The sequence below is a fragment of the Corylus avellana genome, chromosome ca2 (assembly GCF_901000735.1).
Source record: "Corylus avellana chromosome ca2, CavTom2PMs-1.0".
NCBI classification, from domain to species: Eukaryota; Viridiplantae; Streptophyta; class Magnoliopsida; order Fagales; family Betulaceae; genus Corylus; species Corylus avellana.
The window spans coordinates 5,206,906-5,224,494 of NC_081542.1; the positions used below are offsets into that span (position 1 = coordinate 5,206,906).

The 17,589-nt window shown below is 37.7% G+C and overlaps 4 protein-coding genes and 1 non-coding gene across 5 annotated transcripts; all 5 read left to right on the forward strand.

The window, feature by feature from the left end:
* Window positions 1-435: 435 nt before the first annotated feature.
* LOC132170933 (pentatricopeptide repeat-containing protein At1g71490-like) lies at window positions 436-3,051 on the forward strand (the record flags this gene model as incomplete). Its single annotated transcript, XM_059582093.1, is given in 1 exon segment — window positions 436-3,051. A coding segment is annotated over 1 exon segment (2,116 nt), but the record flags the coding sequence as incomplete, so codon positions are not given.
* A 1,685-nt stretch (window positions 3,052-4,736) lies between these two features.
* LOC132172695 (uncharacterized) lies at window positions 4,737-9,055 on the forward strand. Its single transcript, XM_059584246.1, has 2 exons — window positions 4,737-4,928; window positions 7,501-9,055. Exon 2 carries the CDS (start codon window positions 7,626-7,628, stop codon window positions 8,835-8,837), a length of 1,212 nt encoding a protein of 403 aa, XP_059440229.1. The 5' UTR covers window positions 4,737-4,928; window positions 7,501-7,625; the 3' UTR covers window positions 8,838-9,055.
* Window positions 8,985-10,687, forward strand: LOC132168604 (pentatricopeptide repeat-containing protein At1g71490-like). The gene is made up of 2 exons (XM_059579599.1): window positions 8,985-9,089; window positions 9,293-10,687. The coding sequence occupies exons 1-2, from the start codon at window positions 8,985-8,987 to the stop codon at window positions 10,145-10,147; spliced, it is 960 nt and encodes a 319-aa protein (XP_059435582.1). The 3' UTR covers window positions 10,148-10,687.
* Window positions 10,688-10,979: 292 nt separating this feature from the next.
* Window positions 10,980-11,051, forward strand: TRNAP-UGG (transfer RNA proline (anticodon UGG)). Its single transcript has one exon. It is a non-coding gene; the product is annotated as a tRNA-Pro (tRNA).
* Window positions 11,052-11,648: 597 nt separating this feature from the next.
* LOC132171605 (putative protease Do-like 14) lies at window positions 11,649-17,364 on the forward strand. The gene is made up of 11 exons (XM_059582972.1): window positions 11,649-11,809; window positions 11,938-12,037; window positions 12,673-12,777; window positions 12,886-13,065; window positions 13,158-13,285; window positions 14,080-14,291; window positions 14,554-14,635; window positions 14,860-15,002; window positions 15,747-15,867; window positions 16,520-16,612; window positions 17,048-17,364. The coding sequence occupies exons 1-11, from the start codon at window positions 11,795-11,797 to the stop codon at window positions 17,162-17,164; spliced, it is 1,296 nt and encodes a 431-aa protein (XP_059438955.1). The 5' UTR covers window positions 11,649-11,794; the 3' UTR covers window positions 17,165-17,364.
* The last annotated feature ends 225 nt before the right edge of the window (window positions 17,365-17,589 follow it).

Consider the following 17,589-nt stretch of genomic DNA (forward strand, 5'->3'; position numbering starts at 1 on the left):
AGAAAACGGAAGAAAAAAAGGAAAAAAAAAAAAATCTATCTCTTTTGCCATTGGCCATCGAAAATATGGGAACCTCAGCTGGATGTTCCCAATTGAGAAATTTGTTGAGCATAATATGGGAACTAGAGCGTGTAGTGCTTGCTTTGACTCTCATGGTTAACTCCTTACATCAGCTTTTCTTTTGCAGGGGAATTATTGCCTTTAGTTATGGACTTGGCCTCAATCTTGACAAGAAAAGATTGAGTCACTTGATAGCCAATTTTGCAGAGCAACATGTTGCAAATGTGGATGAAGGCATGCGATCAGTTCTCCCTGACCATGCTATCACATTCAACACATACATTTATAGTGTATGCCGTCTTCTCCATCACGGTTTATCCCAAGAGATTTCTTTATATCTCAAATCCAAAAATTCATTCCTAGAAAATGGAAACAGGGTACAAAACCATATGATAAGCCATCCACGTCACAATCCAATGATTCTATCCTGGAAACAAACAATAGTAGTGATGAATCTATGATTAATTCCCTTTTTACATCTCTCAAGGACTTTGCGAGTCAGGGCCATTTATCGAAAGCATTCAAAACTTTCTCTCTAATCCAGCTACATGCCTCTTCTGTTGCTTCTTTCGACCTTATCTTACTTCCCATCTCTTCTCTTCTTCTATCTTGCACCAACCTTAAATCACTCCAACAAGGTAAACAACTTCATGCTCAGATTATCTCCTTGGGTCTTGAACAACATCTCACTTTAGTACCCAAACTTGTCACGTTTTACTCAAGCTTTGACCTCCTTCTTGATGCCCATAATATTACTCAGAATACAAGTATTTTGCATCCTTTGCCTTGGAATTTGCTTATCTCTTCTTATGTTAGAAATGGACTTTTTGGGGAGGCTCTCTCTGCCTATAAAGAAATGGTGGATAAGGGGGTTAGGCCAGATAATTTCACTTACCCATCTGTTCTCAAGGCTTGTGGTGAAAAATTGGATTTGGGTTTCGGTAGGGAGATTCATAATACTATTAATTCTAGCTTTGCTGGGTGGAACTTGTTTGTACATAATGCCTTGGTCTCCATGTATGGGAGGCTTGGGGAAATTGATGTTGCTCGTAGCTTGTTTGACGAGATGCCAGAGAAGGATGCTGTTTCTTGGAACACAATGATCTCTGCTTATGCCTCAAGAGGAATGTGGAAGGAAGCATTTGAGCTTTTTGAAAGGATGAGAATTACAGGTATTGAAGTTAATATCATAACTTGGAATACTATAGCTGGTGGGTGCTTGCGGACGGGCAATTTTAAGGGAGCACTTAACTTGCTTTCTCGGATGAGAACTTATGGCATTCATTTGGATTCTGTGGCGAGGATTATTGGTTTGGGTGCATGTTCCCACATTGGGGTCATTAAATTGGGGAAAGAAATTCATGGTTCTGCAATTCGTAGCTGTTGTGATGGGTTTCATAACGTCAAGAATGCATTAATAACGATGTATTCCAGGTGCAAAGACCTTAGACATGCCTATATTCTGTTTCGATTGATAGAAGATAAGAGTATAATTACTTGGAACTCCATGCTTTCTGGCTACAGCCACATGGATCAATCTGAGGAAGCATCGTTCCTATTTAGAGAGATGTTGCTTTCCGGAATTGAACCAAATTTTGTGACAATTGCGAGCATTCTTCCTCTCTGCGCTCGAGTTGCAAATCTGCAACATGGGAAGGAGTTCCACTGCTACATTACAAAGCGCGAAGGGTTTAAGGACAATTTGCTATTGTGGAATGCTCTTGTAGACATGTATGGAAGATCAGGCAAAGTTTTGGAAGCTAAAAGAGTGTTTGATTCATTGAGCAAAAGGGATGAGGTGACTTATACTTCCTTGATTGCCGGATATGGAATGAGAGGAGAGGGGGAAGCTGCACTAGAAGTATTTGAAGATATGAAAAGGTCCCAAACCAAACCAGACCATATAACCATGGTCGCAGTTCTATCAGCCTGTAGCCATTCCGGTCTTGTAATCCAAGGCCAAAGACTGTTTGAAAAGATGCGAGCTGTATATGGTATAACTCCTCTTTTGGAGCATTATGCATGCATGGTTGATCTCTTTGGCAGGGCTGGCTTGTTGGACAAAGCAAAAGAGATTCTCACTACAATGCCTTACAAGCCAACCCCTGCCATGTGGGCCACTCTAATAGGAGCCTGTCGGATTCATGGAAATACAGAGATAGGGGAGTGGGCAGCTGAAACACTATTGGAAATGAGGCCTGAAAACTCAGGTTACTATGTGTTGATTGCTAACATGTATGCTGCTGCTGGTTGTTGGAACAAGCTAGCTAAGGTTAGAACTTCCATGAGGGACTTGGGTGTGATGAAGGCTCCTGGTTGTGCTTGGGTCGATGTGGGCACAGGATTTTTCCCCTTTGTGGTGGGGGACACATCAAACCTCCATGCACAAGAGATTTACACTTTGTTGGATGGATTAACTGAGCTAATGAAAGATGCGGGTTATGTTGCAAGAGTGGAGTTTGGTTCGGAGGACAAAATTATTGAGGAATAGGATCAACAATGGAATTAGTAACTAAACAAAGGGCAGCTAACATATTTTTAGTGGATTTAGATTGTCATTTAAGAGAAGCACCGGAAGAACGGTATTATTGAACTAATTTGAAGCAGAGATATTGTTTTATAGTGAGGCTAAAATGTTGTGTAGAAGGAGAGTGCATAATGGGCTTAGAAAGCAGAAAGATTGGTGGGTCTCAACATTGGAGACCTTGGTTGCACATGGAACTCTTCTCATAAAAGACATTTACTTTCATCTGCTCTGATTTTGAAGCAGATTTGAGTTCATTACTTCAGAGGCTTGCAGTTTTTTGGCATTCCAATCTTACCTATTTCTATTGCCAATTTTTGAGGAAATCTGGTGTGCATCTCTGAACTACTATGTCATTTTTTTGTTGGTGAGGTATGCCACCACTAGAGTCATAATGTAGCAAAATTGAATGGAGGATTCACATTGTTATTTTTCAATACGTTAAGAGTACAGATTTCAATTTCTTGTGGCTTTCTTTAACTATATTGAAATTTTAATTCTGTGAAGTTAATAATTGGATAACCGATTTATTATTATTATTATTATTATTTTAATCTTAGAATTATATTTTTAGTTCAGATGCTTTTTGCTATTAATTTCAGGAAAATGGAACGGAGATCTTGGAATGCAAAAACAGGATAATCGAGGTAATGAAATAAAAAAAATAAATCAAAATCGATAAAAACACAAAGTTCATCAATATTTCCCTAATGAAAAACCTATGGCCTTTGCAGCCATCCATGCTGTTAAATCATCACAAGAAAAAAAATGCCACCACATTGTTCTTGTGAGAAACTCATAATTATCTGTCATTCTTAGCTTACAAAAACCTCACCTCACCAACAATTAGATAATTTGAGCAGCGTCTCCAAGGGATAGCTCCATTGGCTATGGGCAGCGCTTAATGAAACGGAGGTCATTAGTTTGAATCTCCCTCTCCTTACCCTTGTGTGGACATATAAAAATAATAATAAGAATAATAATGAAAGCAGTTACTTTGTGGTTATTGCACAAAAGCTAACTTTTGTGCAAACCACTTAGCATCTGACACATTATCTATTTTAAAAAATTGCAAGAAAAACGCATGTTTGCAAAGTAAAGGATTAATTCCCCACACAACTATTTAGCCACCGTCTGCTGCCCAAGCCTAGACTCCTCCACCCCATTGCCCAACCGAATCTCTCTCCCTCTCTCACTCTGCCAGCATGGGTGGCCGTAGGGTGGCGCGGGACCACCCCTAGATCTGGCTAGGGGTGGCCGCGCGCCACCCCCCAGGCCACAAGGGGTGGCTTGCGGCCACCCCAGGTCACTGGGGTTGTTTGCCGCCACCCCCAGCCAATGGCAGTGGCGGCGAACCGTCCTCACTTTCGTCTGCCATCCTCTACATTTATTTTTTTTAGAAAAATTAATAAAACATGATATAATCAGGTGTGGATGTTTAATTTTTTTTTAGAGTGTCGTAACTGATGTGGCAACCAATGGCAACCAATGAATAGACGTAGAAGTTATTCCCTTAGATAATTGCCCTCATTGTTTTGATATATTTGGTCTTTTTAGTTCCTTTGAGCCAGACTGCCACCGAGATTGATAGGAGTGTCTCCATGGTTCCCTTTCTTCTCAACACTCCCTCTGCTTTCTCTCAGCTCACTGACCCACTCCCTCTCTGTTTGCTTCGTCTCTCCTTCTTTCTTTCTACCCCGTCCTCTTTCTAATTCTCGTCCTCTCTCTGTCGTTCTCACTATCTGGCTTTAAAAAAAAGAAGGAATTGAAAGTGTAGAAAAGAAGACATTTGGGAGAAGCTAGCTGGAAGGAGAATTAAGAAAAGAAAGAAAAGAAAAGGAGATGGGGCATGGCAGAAGTAGGTGAAAGAAAGAAAGGAGAAGGAAATAAAGTAAAAGAAAAAGACAAAGGAAAAGAAAAGAAAAGAAAATGAGAACAGATTCGTTGATTGTGGGGGATAAAGAAGAAAGATGATAAAGTAATATGAAACAATAATGAAAAGAGAACAGATTCGTTGATTGAATGGAGAAGGGAGAAGGAGAATAAACAAAAAGTAAAAGAAGAAATAATAATCAAAGCAAAAGGTGTCGGTAGAAGTGGATAGGAATCCGAAGAAACAATAAAAATGAAAAAGAATTTAAAAATTTTTTTTTCCTCCCAACACACCGTACAAAGGATTTTTTTATTTCTTCTCTCCCTTTCTCGGCTTCTCCCTCTCATTCCCTCTCAAACGCTCTCTCTCTCTCTCAGACGCTCCAACTCCAAGCCTCCATCTCTCCCTCTCTGAGCACTCTCCATCTCGGGTTTGGGTCCGGCGGGGTTCTTCAACTTCATCGAAATCAAGGTGAGCTACGACCCTAATTTCCTCGATTTCTTTCTGATTCCGTTTGGTTAAGATCCTTTGTTAATTTCTAGTTTATAGTTTTATTTCTGCAAGTTGCAAGTACAAGATTTAACAAATTTTATTTTTGCTAGAAACTCCTTGTGGACTAGAAACTCCTTACACAGAGGGGCTGCCCAGTCCACTGCGTTCTTACTCTTGATGTCCTTTAACCTCTCTCTATATCACTATATGAGTGGTATAGGCAGGGGTAAGGGGTTTGCTTATAAACTACAGTCTACGACTCTAAAAGCCAATTCAGAACGTTTTCCCTAAGAGTATTTTCTAGATAGTTAACAACTGTCTATAGAAACTGTCGTGGCTGCCATAGTTTGGTTGATAACTAAATTGGCTGCCAGAGTTTGTGCTTTATCCCTGCAATTATCCAAATCAAGCGAAATTCCTTTTGGGCTAATATTAGCGTAATCATGCTTGGTTGTTTGTTGATAATTCCTATCATTAGACATAGTCATTAGGTCTCCTAGTAGGTATCCTACCTCCGATGGAATGACTTGCATCGACCTTTCTTTCTAGAAAGTCTGGATGTATGTAAAACTCTTTGGTTATATCAAAGGTTTGGGTTTGTGAATGAGACTGTATAGTCCTAGAAAAAACGTGGGTTTGTGTATTTATGTTGATGAAAAAAATTTATGAACTTTTATAGATATTTTTTTGGTGATGCATATATTGTGTGAATTACTCAATTTTTATTTAAAATTATGTTTATCATATTTTTAGTTCAACAACTCTTACAATATGAATTGTCTGACTCCGCCATTGACTACAACCACAACAGCTAGCAACCAAATGAGTAATGTTATAATACTTATTATTATTTCATTATGTTGTTATGATATTATCAATTCACTCTTAGATTAATTTTATTAAAAGAAAGAAGAAAAAAAAATAGTGACGGTTGGTAATGTCATGTCAACCTAACGAAATAATGGTTTGGTATAGCACACATTACTCATACCTAATTTTTACCCGTTACAATCTTTTTAGTTGTTTTTTCGTGTTTTTTGTTTTATAATAATATTAAAAAAAAAAAAACACTAAAAAAGAGTTGCCAAGTACACAAAAGCATTTACCTATTTTTATTAATTTTTTTCCAGTTTGGCTAAGGAATTCTTTTAAGTTCCTTTTTTTAGACCAACCGATATTTTGACCCGTCCCTGACGGGTTGTGTGTGGGGCGGGTTTATCGAACATATAAACCCGGGGTAAAACAAAACATGCACACCGCGTGCAAAAATTTTTGTTTTAAAAATAAATAAATAAATAAATAAATTTTTGCACTATCGTGCGTGGGACCCAATCAGTGCTCATAAACCCGTATCCGCTGCCTATCTTAATTTTCTTCGGGTGATGTAAAAGAGAACGCCTGGCGTGATGCACGCCGAGCTGAAATAATAATATTTTATTATTTTAATTATTAAAAAAAAAAAAAAAAAAAGAAAGAAGCCTGGCGTGCATGACTGTTCATGCACGCCAGGCGTTCTTAGAATCATGAACCTCTTTCTTCACACAAGCAGCCACCTTCCTTCTCTTCATTTCTCCACAAAACCGTAGCCGTTGTTGGCACGCCGGGAGGCCCGTGACCATTCTTTGCTCTTCTACTTCAGTTTTCACTTATACGTGCCCATGCTTTCATTTCTTCACTTGGCATTGTTGATCTGTCTGCGCCTGTTTTTAAGGTATATCTCTCCCATTCTTTTTTGATTTGCGGTTCTTAGCTTTGACTGGATAAAAGATTGAAGATTGTCGGGCTGTACGATCGGAAAGCCGACCATGACCCGACTGAAGAGGGTCGGGTGACTCGGGTCGGTGCGTATCGGTGACCGACCCCCTTGGTCGGGCAGTGGGTGGAAAAACATTCCACCGGCTGCCATCGAGGTGGCCGTTGGTCTGTGGTGTGTACTGACCCGATGGGGTCAGTACTCAGCCCTGCGTTTCGCAACTGTCTCTGTTTTTCTTTTGCTTTCCGTTTCACATTTGATTTTGCTACTGTGTAACTGTTCATATATCTCTTCTGCCATTATCCATCCCAAATATGGGAACCTCAGCTGGATGTTCCCAATAGAGAAATTTGTTGAGCATAATATGGGAACTAGAGCGTGTAGTGCTTGCTTTGACTCTCATGGTAACTCCTTACATCAGCTTTTCTTTTGCAGGGGAATTATTGCCTTTAGTTATGGACTCGGCCTCAATCTTGACAAGAAAAGATTGAGTCACTTGATAACTGTTAGAAAAGTGTAGTAGGATTAATATGTTATATGGGTATTTTGGTCTTTGTATTTTAAGTTGCAATATATATATATATATATATTGAGAGGAGAGGGGCTGCGGGAGAATACTGACAGCCTCCCCTCTTCCTTCTTCTATTCTTTCTTTCATACAAACTAACATGGTATCAGAGCCTACTAGCTCACGCCTTCTTTATTCATCCTGGTTTTTATTTTTTTCTCTTCATTTGGTTGCATTATTAATTCGATACTTACATATGTTGATGATTTCAATGGATGCTGTGGAATTAGCTTTGCAGAGGTTGGCACAAGGGAATACCAGCAACCTGCAAAAGGATCTCTCTTCCTCTAGAACTGTCCAGAAACCTCCCAAGGTGCCCGTAAGTAAGCCTACAGTTAGTGTAAAGACTGGCAAGATGTCGAGGTACGATGATCTCAATGGGGTTTCTATCCTGAGATGCCGCCCCTTAGAATGGACCGATAAAGAACTGGAGAAGATCCGGATATATAATGTCAATCAAGTAGACACTGATGAGATTGTTCTTCTTGGAAACAGCCTAATCAAAGATATTGAGGAAAGTAAGATTAAATCCTCAACCGTCAACATAATCCTCAGTCTGGCCGTCTCTCTGATTGATCCATTTTCAGAAGGGTCCAAATTCTTATTGATTCCACCGTCTGAGCATCAGGGGGTTAAGATATCATATAAGCAACCTATCACCACAAAAGGAGACGCTGAGGAAGCAGAATTGGCGAACTTAGCAAAGCAGGCTAAGAACAATAAAAAGGAATCAACCACCGCAAAACTGCAAAAACAGGTTGATAAGATTAACTTTAAGGAGTCCAATGATGATTTTGAGGAGTCAGAAGAAGAAGAGGAGGAGGTTCAACAAGGAAGTGCCTCTGTGTACACTTTCTTGGCTGCTTATCTATTGCGTCTGCAGTCAAAGCTCCCTGACGGTTTCGTCTCCTCATTAGATCAATGTAAGAACAGGTATGCAGGTTGGTACAAACACGGAAGGGAGATCATGAACAGAGTAACTGTTTCTGCGGAGGTTGCTGAGAAGATCAAAAACGCGCTTGGAAGAAGACCTGAGATCATCCATACTTGGGTGATGTGGATAGCTGTCAATGAGAATCGCCCATCGGAGAGCAAGCTGAGTGTTCAACAGAGAGGATTGGTTGAATATCTTGCTGGTCAAATTTTCTCATATACAGGAATGCATGCTTACACTCTCACCATGGCCATTCAGGAAACTACAAAATGTGAGTTGGAGCTTCTTCTGAGAGAGTTGAATTGTCCCCTAACAAGATCAGCTGTAGTAGGTATACGCAATATCGTGAAGAATCATGAGCTCAAGGAAGGACATTCGACCCAAACGACATACTTTAGATATGCCAGAGTTTGGGATCCTGGTTATTTTTACGAAGTTGAGACTAAATCTTGTATAGCACTAGTTTATCTGGTTGCAAAAACATTTAAAGAGATTGGGACTACCTCAGAAGTTGCTGATCCAACAAAGATCTATGCCCTAACACGGCTTGGAGAGTGGATGAAGGCCCACTTGGATGTTGTCTCCAGCCGACTGGTTAAGATGATCTCCAGTAAGTTACTACACCATTCGTGAAGTCTGGAGATCATCTAGCTGATATGTTTACAAAACCCTTGTGTCGGAAGAAGTTGGAGCTTATTTGTCCCAAGCTGGACTTATATGATATATATGCTTTAACTTGAGGGGGAGTGTTAGAAAAGTGTATTAGGGTTAATATGTTATATGGGTATTTTGGTCTTTGCAGAGCAACATGTTGCAAATGTGGATGAAGGCATGCAATCAGTTCTCCCTGACCATGCTATCACATACAACACATACATTTATAGTGTATGCCGTATTCTCCATCACGGTTTATCCCAAGAGATCTCTTTATATCTCAACTCCAAAAATTCATTCCTAGAAAATGGAAACATGGAAACAGGGTACAAAACCATATGATAAGCCATCCACGTCACGATCCAATGATTCTATCCTGGAAACAAACACAAGTAGTGATGAATCTATGATTAATTCCCTTTTTACATCTCCAGGGCCATTTATCGAAAGCATTCAAAACCTTCTCTCTTATCCAGCTACATGCCTCTTCTGTTGCTTCTTTCGACCTTATCTTACTTCTCATCTCTTCTCTTCTTCCATCTTGCACCAACCTTAAATCACTCCAAGGTAAACAACTTCATGCTCAGATTATCTCCTTGGGTCTTGAACAACATCCCATTTTGGCACCCAAACTTGTCACGTTTTACTCAAGCTTTGACCTCCTTCTTGATGCCCATAATATTAATACCAAACCAGACCATATAACCATGGTTGCAGTTCTATCAGCCTGTACCCATTCCGGTCTTGTAATCCAAGGCCAAAGACTGTTTGAAAAGATGCGAGGTGTATATGGTATATCTCCTCTTTTGGAGCATTATGCATGCATGGTTGATATCTTTGGCAGGGCTGGCTTGTTGGACAAAGCAAAAGAGATTATCACTACAATGCCTTACAAGCCAACCCCTGCCATGTGGGCCACTCTATTAGGAGCCTGTTGGATTCATGGAAATACAGAGATAGGGGAGTGGGCAGCTGAAACACTATTGGAAATGAGGCCTGAAAACTCAGGTTACTATGTGTTGATTGCTAACATGTATGCTGCTGCTGGTTGTTGGAACAAGCTAGCTAAGGTTAGAACTTCCATGAGGGACTTGGGTGTGAGGAAGGCTCCTGGTTGTGCTTGGGTCGATGTGGGCACAGGATTTTTCCCCTTTGTGGTGGGGGATACATCAAACCTCCATGCACAAGAGATTTACACTTTGTTGGATGGATTAACTGAGCTAACGAAAGATGCGGGTTATGTTGCAAGTGTGGATTTTGGTTCGGAAGACAAAATTATTGAGGAATAGGATCAACAATGGAATTAGTAACTAAACAAAGGGCTGCTAACATATTTTTAGTGGATTTAGATTGTCATTAAGAGAAGCGCCGGAAGAACTGTATTTTTGAACTAATTTGAAGCAGAGATATTCTTTTAATAGTGGGGCTAAAATGTTGTGTAGAAGGAGAGTGCATAATGGGCTTAGAAAGCAGAAAGATTGGTGGGTCTCAACATTGGAGACCTTGGTTGCACATGGAACTCTTCCCATAAAAGACATTTACTTTCTTCTGCTCTGATTTTGAAGCAGATTTGAGTTCATTACTTCAGAGGCTTGCAGTTTTTTGGCATTCCAATCTTACCTATTTCTATTGCCAATTTTTGAGGAAATATGGTGTGCGTCTCTGAACTACCATGTCATTTTTTTGTTGGTGAGGTATGCCAACACTAGAGTCATAATGTAGCAAAATTGAATGGAGGATTCACATTGTTATTTTTCAATACGTTAAGAGTACAGATTTCAATTTCTTGTGGCTTTCTTTGACTATATTGAAATTTTATTTCTGTGAAGCTAATAATTGGATAACCGATTTATTATTATTATTATTATTATTATTATTTAATCTTAGGATTATAATTGTAGTTCAGATGCTTTTTGCTATTAATTTCAGGAAAATGGAACGGAGATCTTGGAATGCAAAAACAGGATAATCGAGGTAATGAAATAAAAAAATAAATAAAAATCGATAAAAACACAAAGTTCATCAATATTTCCCTAATTAAAAACCTATGGCCTTTGCAGCCATCCATGCTGTTAAATCTAAAAAGAACTGATAATACAAAATTTATTAATGATCACTGTAGGGCATTTGGTCTAGTGGTATGATTCTCGCTTTGGGTGCGAGAGGTCCCGAGTTCGATTCTCGGAATGCCCCAAACATCTCTCAAGGGTTCGTTTTTAAGACTAATCTGCTCGTACCATGCATCATCGCTTCTTCCCATTTTTGGTTTGAATGATTGATTAGGAGAACAGTAAATAAAACTCCAATAAACCTAAACTCTGCTTCATACTTACTTCTTAAATCATCTAATTTAAGAAAAAAATCATATTTAGTTCTTAAATTTTTAATTGATTTGGATTTAGTTTTTTTTTTTTTTTTTTTACACGTCACAAAGAGGAAAAAAAAAATTGGAAAAAAAATTTGAGCTAGTAACTTCCATTTTATAAGGCATGACCCTCGGTCAATTGGATTTTCAATTTCAAGAATAAGATTTTTAAGTTTTGCTTAAATTTAAAATATATAAATCATTTATTTATTTATTTTAAATGAGGAATCCTTCCGGACAAGGACATTTTGTATATCTATTCATGTTGGATAAACTTCAGACCCGTTTAAAGCGTTTCTTTCATATGAATCGGGTATTATTATGACTCGGTGAGCGGACTGACCCCAAAAAAATTATTTACACCAAAAAAATTTTAAAACTTTAGACCTAATAAAATGTCACCACGCTTAAGCCAAGCCCATAAACACGGAAGCAGTTGCCGGAGACATTTACAATCAGCTGATAGTTTAAGTAAAATACGTGTACTTCTCCGAGAAGAAAAAATACACCGCCAGGCTCGTTTAGTCTTCTACACTCTACGAAGTTTAGAAACCTCAACGTCGTCGTCCTCATGAGCCATTTCCTGGTACCTCTTCTCTTTAATTTTGTTCCCATTTTCAGTTACGCAGCGGAAATTCAATTTTTTATTTTTTATTTTTCATTATTTTTTTGATTCGTTTTGATCTAGTGTTTTTAGAAACAATTTTGTGACAGAGAAAGCTTTCAGTTTCTAAGGGAAGCTCTCTCCTCCGGATTGTAGCAATTGCTACTGTCGGGTCGGGTCTGTTGTATGCTAACAGCAACACAAATTCCAGTAAGCATTGAATTTTGTTCAAACTTTGATTTTTTTGGGGGGTTTTCAATTTCTTTTACTCTCTGTTTGGTTGTTTAGAAAGTAGAGGACATAGAAATTCGAAATTTTGAGTCTTGCTCTGTTTGGTTTTCTAATATCAAAGAGTATGTTTGGAATTGTGTTTTGAAATCACTACTTTTTTAAATTGCAAAGACGTACGGTAAAAAGTACTTTCTTATCAAATATTTGATATGCAAAATTGTGATTTTGGTTTAAATTCGTGTTTTTTTAAATAAGCACCCCTAAACTGCTTATAGAAATTGGAGATTTTTTTCTTATTTTAAATTAAGTGTTTTTTAAATCGCAATGTCAAACGCTTTACCTTTTGCGATATCTTTTAAAAATGCACATTATTCTTGCGAAATCTCAATCTCAAACCCATACAAAGAATGGGAATTGCGTTTTATAGTATTTTCAGAAAACCAAGGCAGTGACAGTGAGACACAAAAATTTGAACCAAGAGTCTAGTTGGGAAGAAAGATCCTTTCTTGGGTGCCAAACAATGATGAAACTGAGATTCCCAGTTTTGATATCTAATCATTTTTCTTATATTTTCCTTTATAAGAATCTCATGCTTCTGTTATGCTGAATGTTAGGAGCAACATTAGCAGTGAAGGTTCCTGTGCCTCTGCGGGAATGGAAAATTACACAGGACACAGTTCCTCACCCGCGGTTTCTTTCATCAAATCATTGGCAATTTGGTTCGTTCTTTATCTAATTCTTTTTTTATTAGTAGCCCTTTTTTTGGCAATAGATTGTTTCCTTTAAATATACATACATACATATACAATTTGAGCTTGAAATTGTAGGAGTGCTTCCATTATTTTCTTCTAGAGTTGGTTTGGTTCCATCATCGGACAAAAAGAATGAAGCCCCTCCGGCAGTTGGAGATGGCCCCAAACCATGTCCCAACTGCTTGGGCAGAGATGCTATTGCAAATGCGGCTGCTAGGGTTGGTCCTGCTGTTGTCAACCTATCAGTTCCTCAGGGTATATACTTCGGGTTATTTTATATGTTCTGTAATTTATTTTAGTTAGAAATAGAACCTGAAATTTGTTTGCGACCTTTTGTGTTTTGGTAGGTTTCTATGGGATTACTACTGGAAAGAGTATAGGGTCAGGAACTATAATTGATGAGGATGGTTCAATTTTAACATGTGCTCATGTTGTGGTTGATTTTCAAGGCATGAGGGGTTCATCCAAAGGGAAGGTCAGTGGTTTTGGGTTTTTGTATTCAGCGATACAAATAGTAGGGTTGAAATCTGATGCAAGTGTGGAGATTGCATATCTTGATTGTTATTATTATTATTATTATTATTATTATTTTTAATATATAAAACTTTTTAAAATGTTATAGAACTTTCATGTGTAATGAGTGTGTTATACCACATGGCATATATTTTTGAACGTGTTACACAACAATAAAGCCATTATAGGCCTCGGCTTAGGTGCTACCACCGGTGGGGCTAAGTTATCTTCTAGATAAATTTTTGCAAGCAAACAAGATGGTGAAATTGATATATCAACTTCACCTTCAAACCTATTGGAAAATGATTTCTTTTTCTATGGTATTGTGTGTCCCTGAGTGCGCACATGCATGCATGTGTGTGCATAATTCATTTAGTACAAGTAAGAAAAAAGTGAAGCTTTGGAGTTATGAGAGGAGACATGCTATCATGCATGCTGTTGCTTTATCAATTTCTTTCTGAATGTAGGTATCAAATTGTCTTTATATTCTGATTTATTTGCCAAAAAATTCTTACTTGAATTCGATTAGTTGTTATGATTAGCATATTCTAAGGAATCATCTGCAGCCTCTTTTCAATCATTGTTATGGCTCTAAGGGACCTATATATGGGGTTCTCATTCATTTGTTTCTTTACTTTTTTATTTTATTTTTCTCTTTCAAAAGACACTTTAAGGCATCGGTAAATGCTTTTATACTTATGTTTTAGTAGTTCTTATCATTCATATTTGATCTTGAACTATGGAAAATTGTTGCAGGTTGATGTGACTTTGCAAGATGGTCGGACATTCGAGGGTACAGTGGTGAATGCTGATATGCATTCTGATATTGCAATTGTAAAGATTCATTCTAAAACACCACTTCCAATAGCAAAACTTGGCTCTTCAAGTAAGCTTCGTCCCGGGGACTGGGTTATTGCCATGGGTTGTCCACTTTCCCTTCAGAATACCATCACAGCTGGTATTGTAAGGTATTCAAAATATATTCTAGCAATCAAAAATTTCAGTCCCTTTTATGCATTATTTGTGTACTTATATATATATAAAGAGAAAATTTAGCTGTCAAAATTTCTTCGATAAATTGCTGTAGTATGTATAGTCAGCACTTGCTTGCCACAGATTATTTACTTAATCGTGGTAGTATATGATAGAGCTCATCATCTTGGGGCTTTACATTAAAGAAGACTAGTTATTTTATTACCTTTCCTCATATCATTTTCACTCTGGATGTAGTTGTGTTGAACGTAAAAGCAGTGACTTGGGCATTGGTGGAATGCGGAGAGAGTATTTACAAACGGATTGTGCAATAAATGCGGTAACTTTTTCTCTGTGTATGTGGCATTCATGTTTGGACCAGGGAATCACTTAAGTCATATTATTTCAAGTTTTTCTAGCCTCCTTAGTTTGATGTGCATAAGTGTGTGTGTCTTAGAGGGTTTAAAGTTGAGTCGATAGTGGAAATGGTCATGTGTGTTTATAGCTTCAGTCCTCTCTTGGATATAGACTTGATACTATTTCTTTCTATTTTTTCTGGTGTAGGGAAATTCTGGAGGCCCCCTTGTCAATGTTGATGGAGAAGTAATTGGTGTTAATATTATGAAAGTGCTTGATGCTGATGGATTGGGTTTTTCTTTACCAATTGATTCGGTCTGTAAAATTATTGAGCACTTCAAGAAAAGTGGGTATGTTCTTATATTTTTGCATGTGATTACTAATTTTAACCATTGGATCACATACTTCGTTAGATATTTAGTTTATATAGTGTTCATCTAGAATGTTTCTATTATTATCCAATTTGAAGCCTTGAAAGGCATCTATATCAGATAATTATAATAACTTGATTCTGAAAAAGTCAGAAACATGTGTGTGTGGTTCAAAGTTTGGTTGATGAAATAATGTCCACATTTATGTCAAATCCTCATTGCCCATTTTTGTGTTAAGATATTGCCGCTTTAATATGTTTGGATTAAGTTGTGCCAATGGCCTTACCTCCGCCCCCTATAAGTGTGGGGTGGTGGGCAAGGTTGGGATCTGTACTCCTTGGTTGCTTAAGTTTATGAAGCAAAGAAACAATATTTGGATTAAGTTTTGCATTTAAATACTTAGTAAATACCTGTAGGTCCCAATGGAATGAAAAAATAACATACAACCCTGGTGTTGCCCATACCAATAGGAGGTTAACTTGTGCTTAATTTTCTGTTGCAAGAGGTATCGATGAAATACCTATACATGGTAATCTCTCTCTCTCTCTTGGTTGCATCATTAGAACATTGGGTCTGCAAGCTATGTATTGGTAGGCATAAGACCCCTTCCCTTGGTGTGAGAAGGTTTTTATCCCACGCCTCTTGTAAGACCCCAAAGAAAGTTAAGATTTGTTTGAAAGCATCATCTTTACCAAGAGTATAATAGATTGTTATCTTATGTAGGAGGGTTGTTCGACCTTGGCTTGGATTGAAAATGGTTGATCTTAACGAGATGATAATTGCTCAGCTTAAAGAAAGAGATGCCACGTTCCCAAATGTCAATAAGGGCATTCTTGTACCTATGGTATGTATTCTAGTTGTTTCTTGCCTCATTCTTATTGCATGTACTATAGTGAACTTGGCAGTGTGCCTTTTTTTCTTTTCGTGACTAACTTGTCTGCAATTCATTAAGAGAAATATATATCTCTTGTTAGGATCACATTAGTCTTTTCTTTTCTGGTGATGCACATCTTATAAATTTCATTAGTAATTTGCAGACTTTTCAGATTCTTATCCCAGCTGATTTGTGCTGGCTACATGTAGGGATTACAATTCTCTCTAGTTCATTTCATTTGACTGAGAAAGTACTATCAACATTTGAACACATCTTATAAACAGCTGCCTTCCTTCCTTCCCTTATTTTTTTTTTAGTTTTCCAATATTAATCTTGTCTCATACAACGGCACCATGAACATGGGATTGGGTTTGTCTCATAGAATCAATTGAACCTGTAATAGTGTGCCTTGACATGTGAGTTGCTTTTATATCTATTTGGGCATTCCATTATCTCCTGCCTCCAGGATGACATTTGATTTGTGCACCTACTGGAAAGAATATGTGTGAATTATTTTGCTGTGAAATATAATTTGCATGCTTGGGTTTGATTATATTACACTGTTAAGAAAAAAAGAAATGCATATTGGTCATTTATAATGGTTTTGCCATTTTTTGACTAGGTAACTCCTGGATCTCCTGCTGATCGGGCTGGATTTTGTCCAGGTGATATTGTGATTGAATTTGATGGGAAGCCTGTTGAAAGCATCAAGGAGGTATTTGACACCTCTTCATCATCATCACATCTTCATTGTCATTTTCACAATCTTCTCAGTGGATGTCAATAGTTTTAAACTATGCAGTTTGCAATGCAGACGCTAAAATGTCTTATGGCTAGAATTTTAACAGTTCATGATTAATGGAGCCATAATCCTTAACTTGTAGATATTTATGCATAATCTTTTTAGCGATTAATCCACATTATAGTGATCAAGCCATATATAGATTTGAAAAGTCTGTAAGATGTGAAGTAAAGGATATGAAAAGAAAATATAACTTGATAGATCTCTAATGTAAAAATCTCCAATCAAATAGAGTTTAGTCCAGAAAACTTGGGCTTTTAACTGATTGAATTCATTGACATAGTTTGTTGCTTGCTATTTACAAGATTGTGTCTCTGATGTTCTATATGATTGGCGAATTTGTCGCAGATTGTTGAAATAATGGGGGACAGAGTTGGAGTACCCGTGAAGGTACTTGTGAAAAGAGCCAAGGATAGTTTAGCGACGTTAACTGTAATTCCAGAGGAATCCAATCCAGATATGTGAAGAGATATATTTTCTTGGTTATATATTTTTTATATTCTTTGTGATTGCGAAGAAAACAAATGTACAGCAGCTGGTGAGTTTCAATAATTAAACTTTAGGTTTTTAGTTTTTCATCCATTCTTATGTGATCCACTCAATGTCAAGACAATAGTGGAAAAACATTTTTGATAATACAGTGAAAGTATACTTTTTAGTGAGTTTTTACAAGTTCTTTCTCTTCTTCTTCTCCAGCCATGTTGGCACTTAGCACCCATTACCAATATTTAAGGTATTCTGCATCACTCACACATACAGACACATAATTGCTTTTGTAAGCTCTTTTGGCTGCATGATTGCTTTTGTGATCTTCTACTTTGGTTGACCCTTTTTGGGTGGAACTCCAAGTAGAATAGAAGGCTTTGAAAATGGGTTTTTGCAAACTCCTT

Coding starts and splice junctions, on each gene's coding strand:
- LOC132172695 (XM_059584246.1), top strand. CDS start 7,626: ATGTCGAGGTACGATGATCTCAATGGGGTTTCTATCCTGAGATGCCGC.
- LOC132168604 (XM_059579599.1), top strand. CDS start 8,985: ATGGGTATTTTGGTCTTTGCAGAGCAACATGTTGCAAATGTGGATGAA. Junction 9,090..9,292: donor ACAACACATACATTTATAGT/GTATGCCGTATT, acceptor TTACATCTCCAG/GGCCATTTATCGAAAGCATT.
- LOC132171605 (XM_059582972.1), top strand. Junction 12,038..12,672: donor TAACAGCAACACAAATTCCA/GTAAGCATTGAA, acceptor GCTGAATGTTAG/GAGCAACATTAGCAGTGAAG. Junction 14,636..14,859: donor CGGATTGTGCAATAAATGCG/GTAACTTTTTCT, acceptor TTTCTGGTGTAG/GGAAATTCTGGAGGCCCCCT.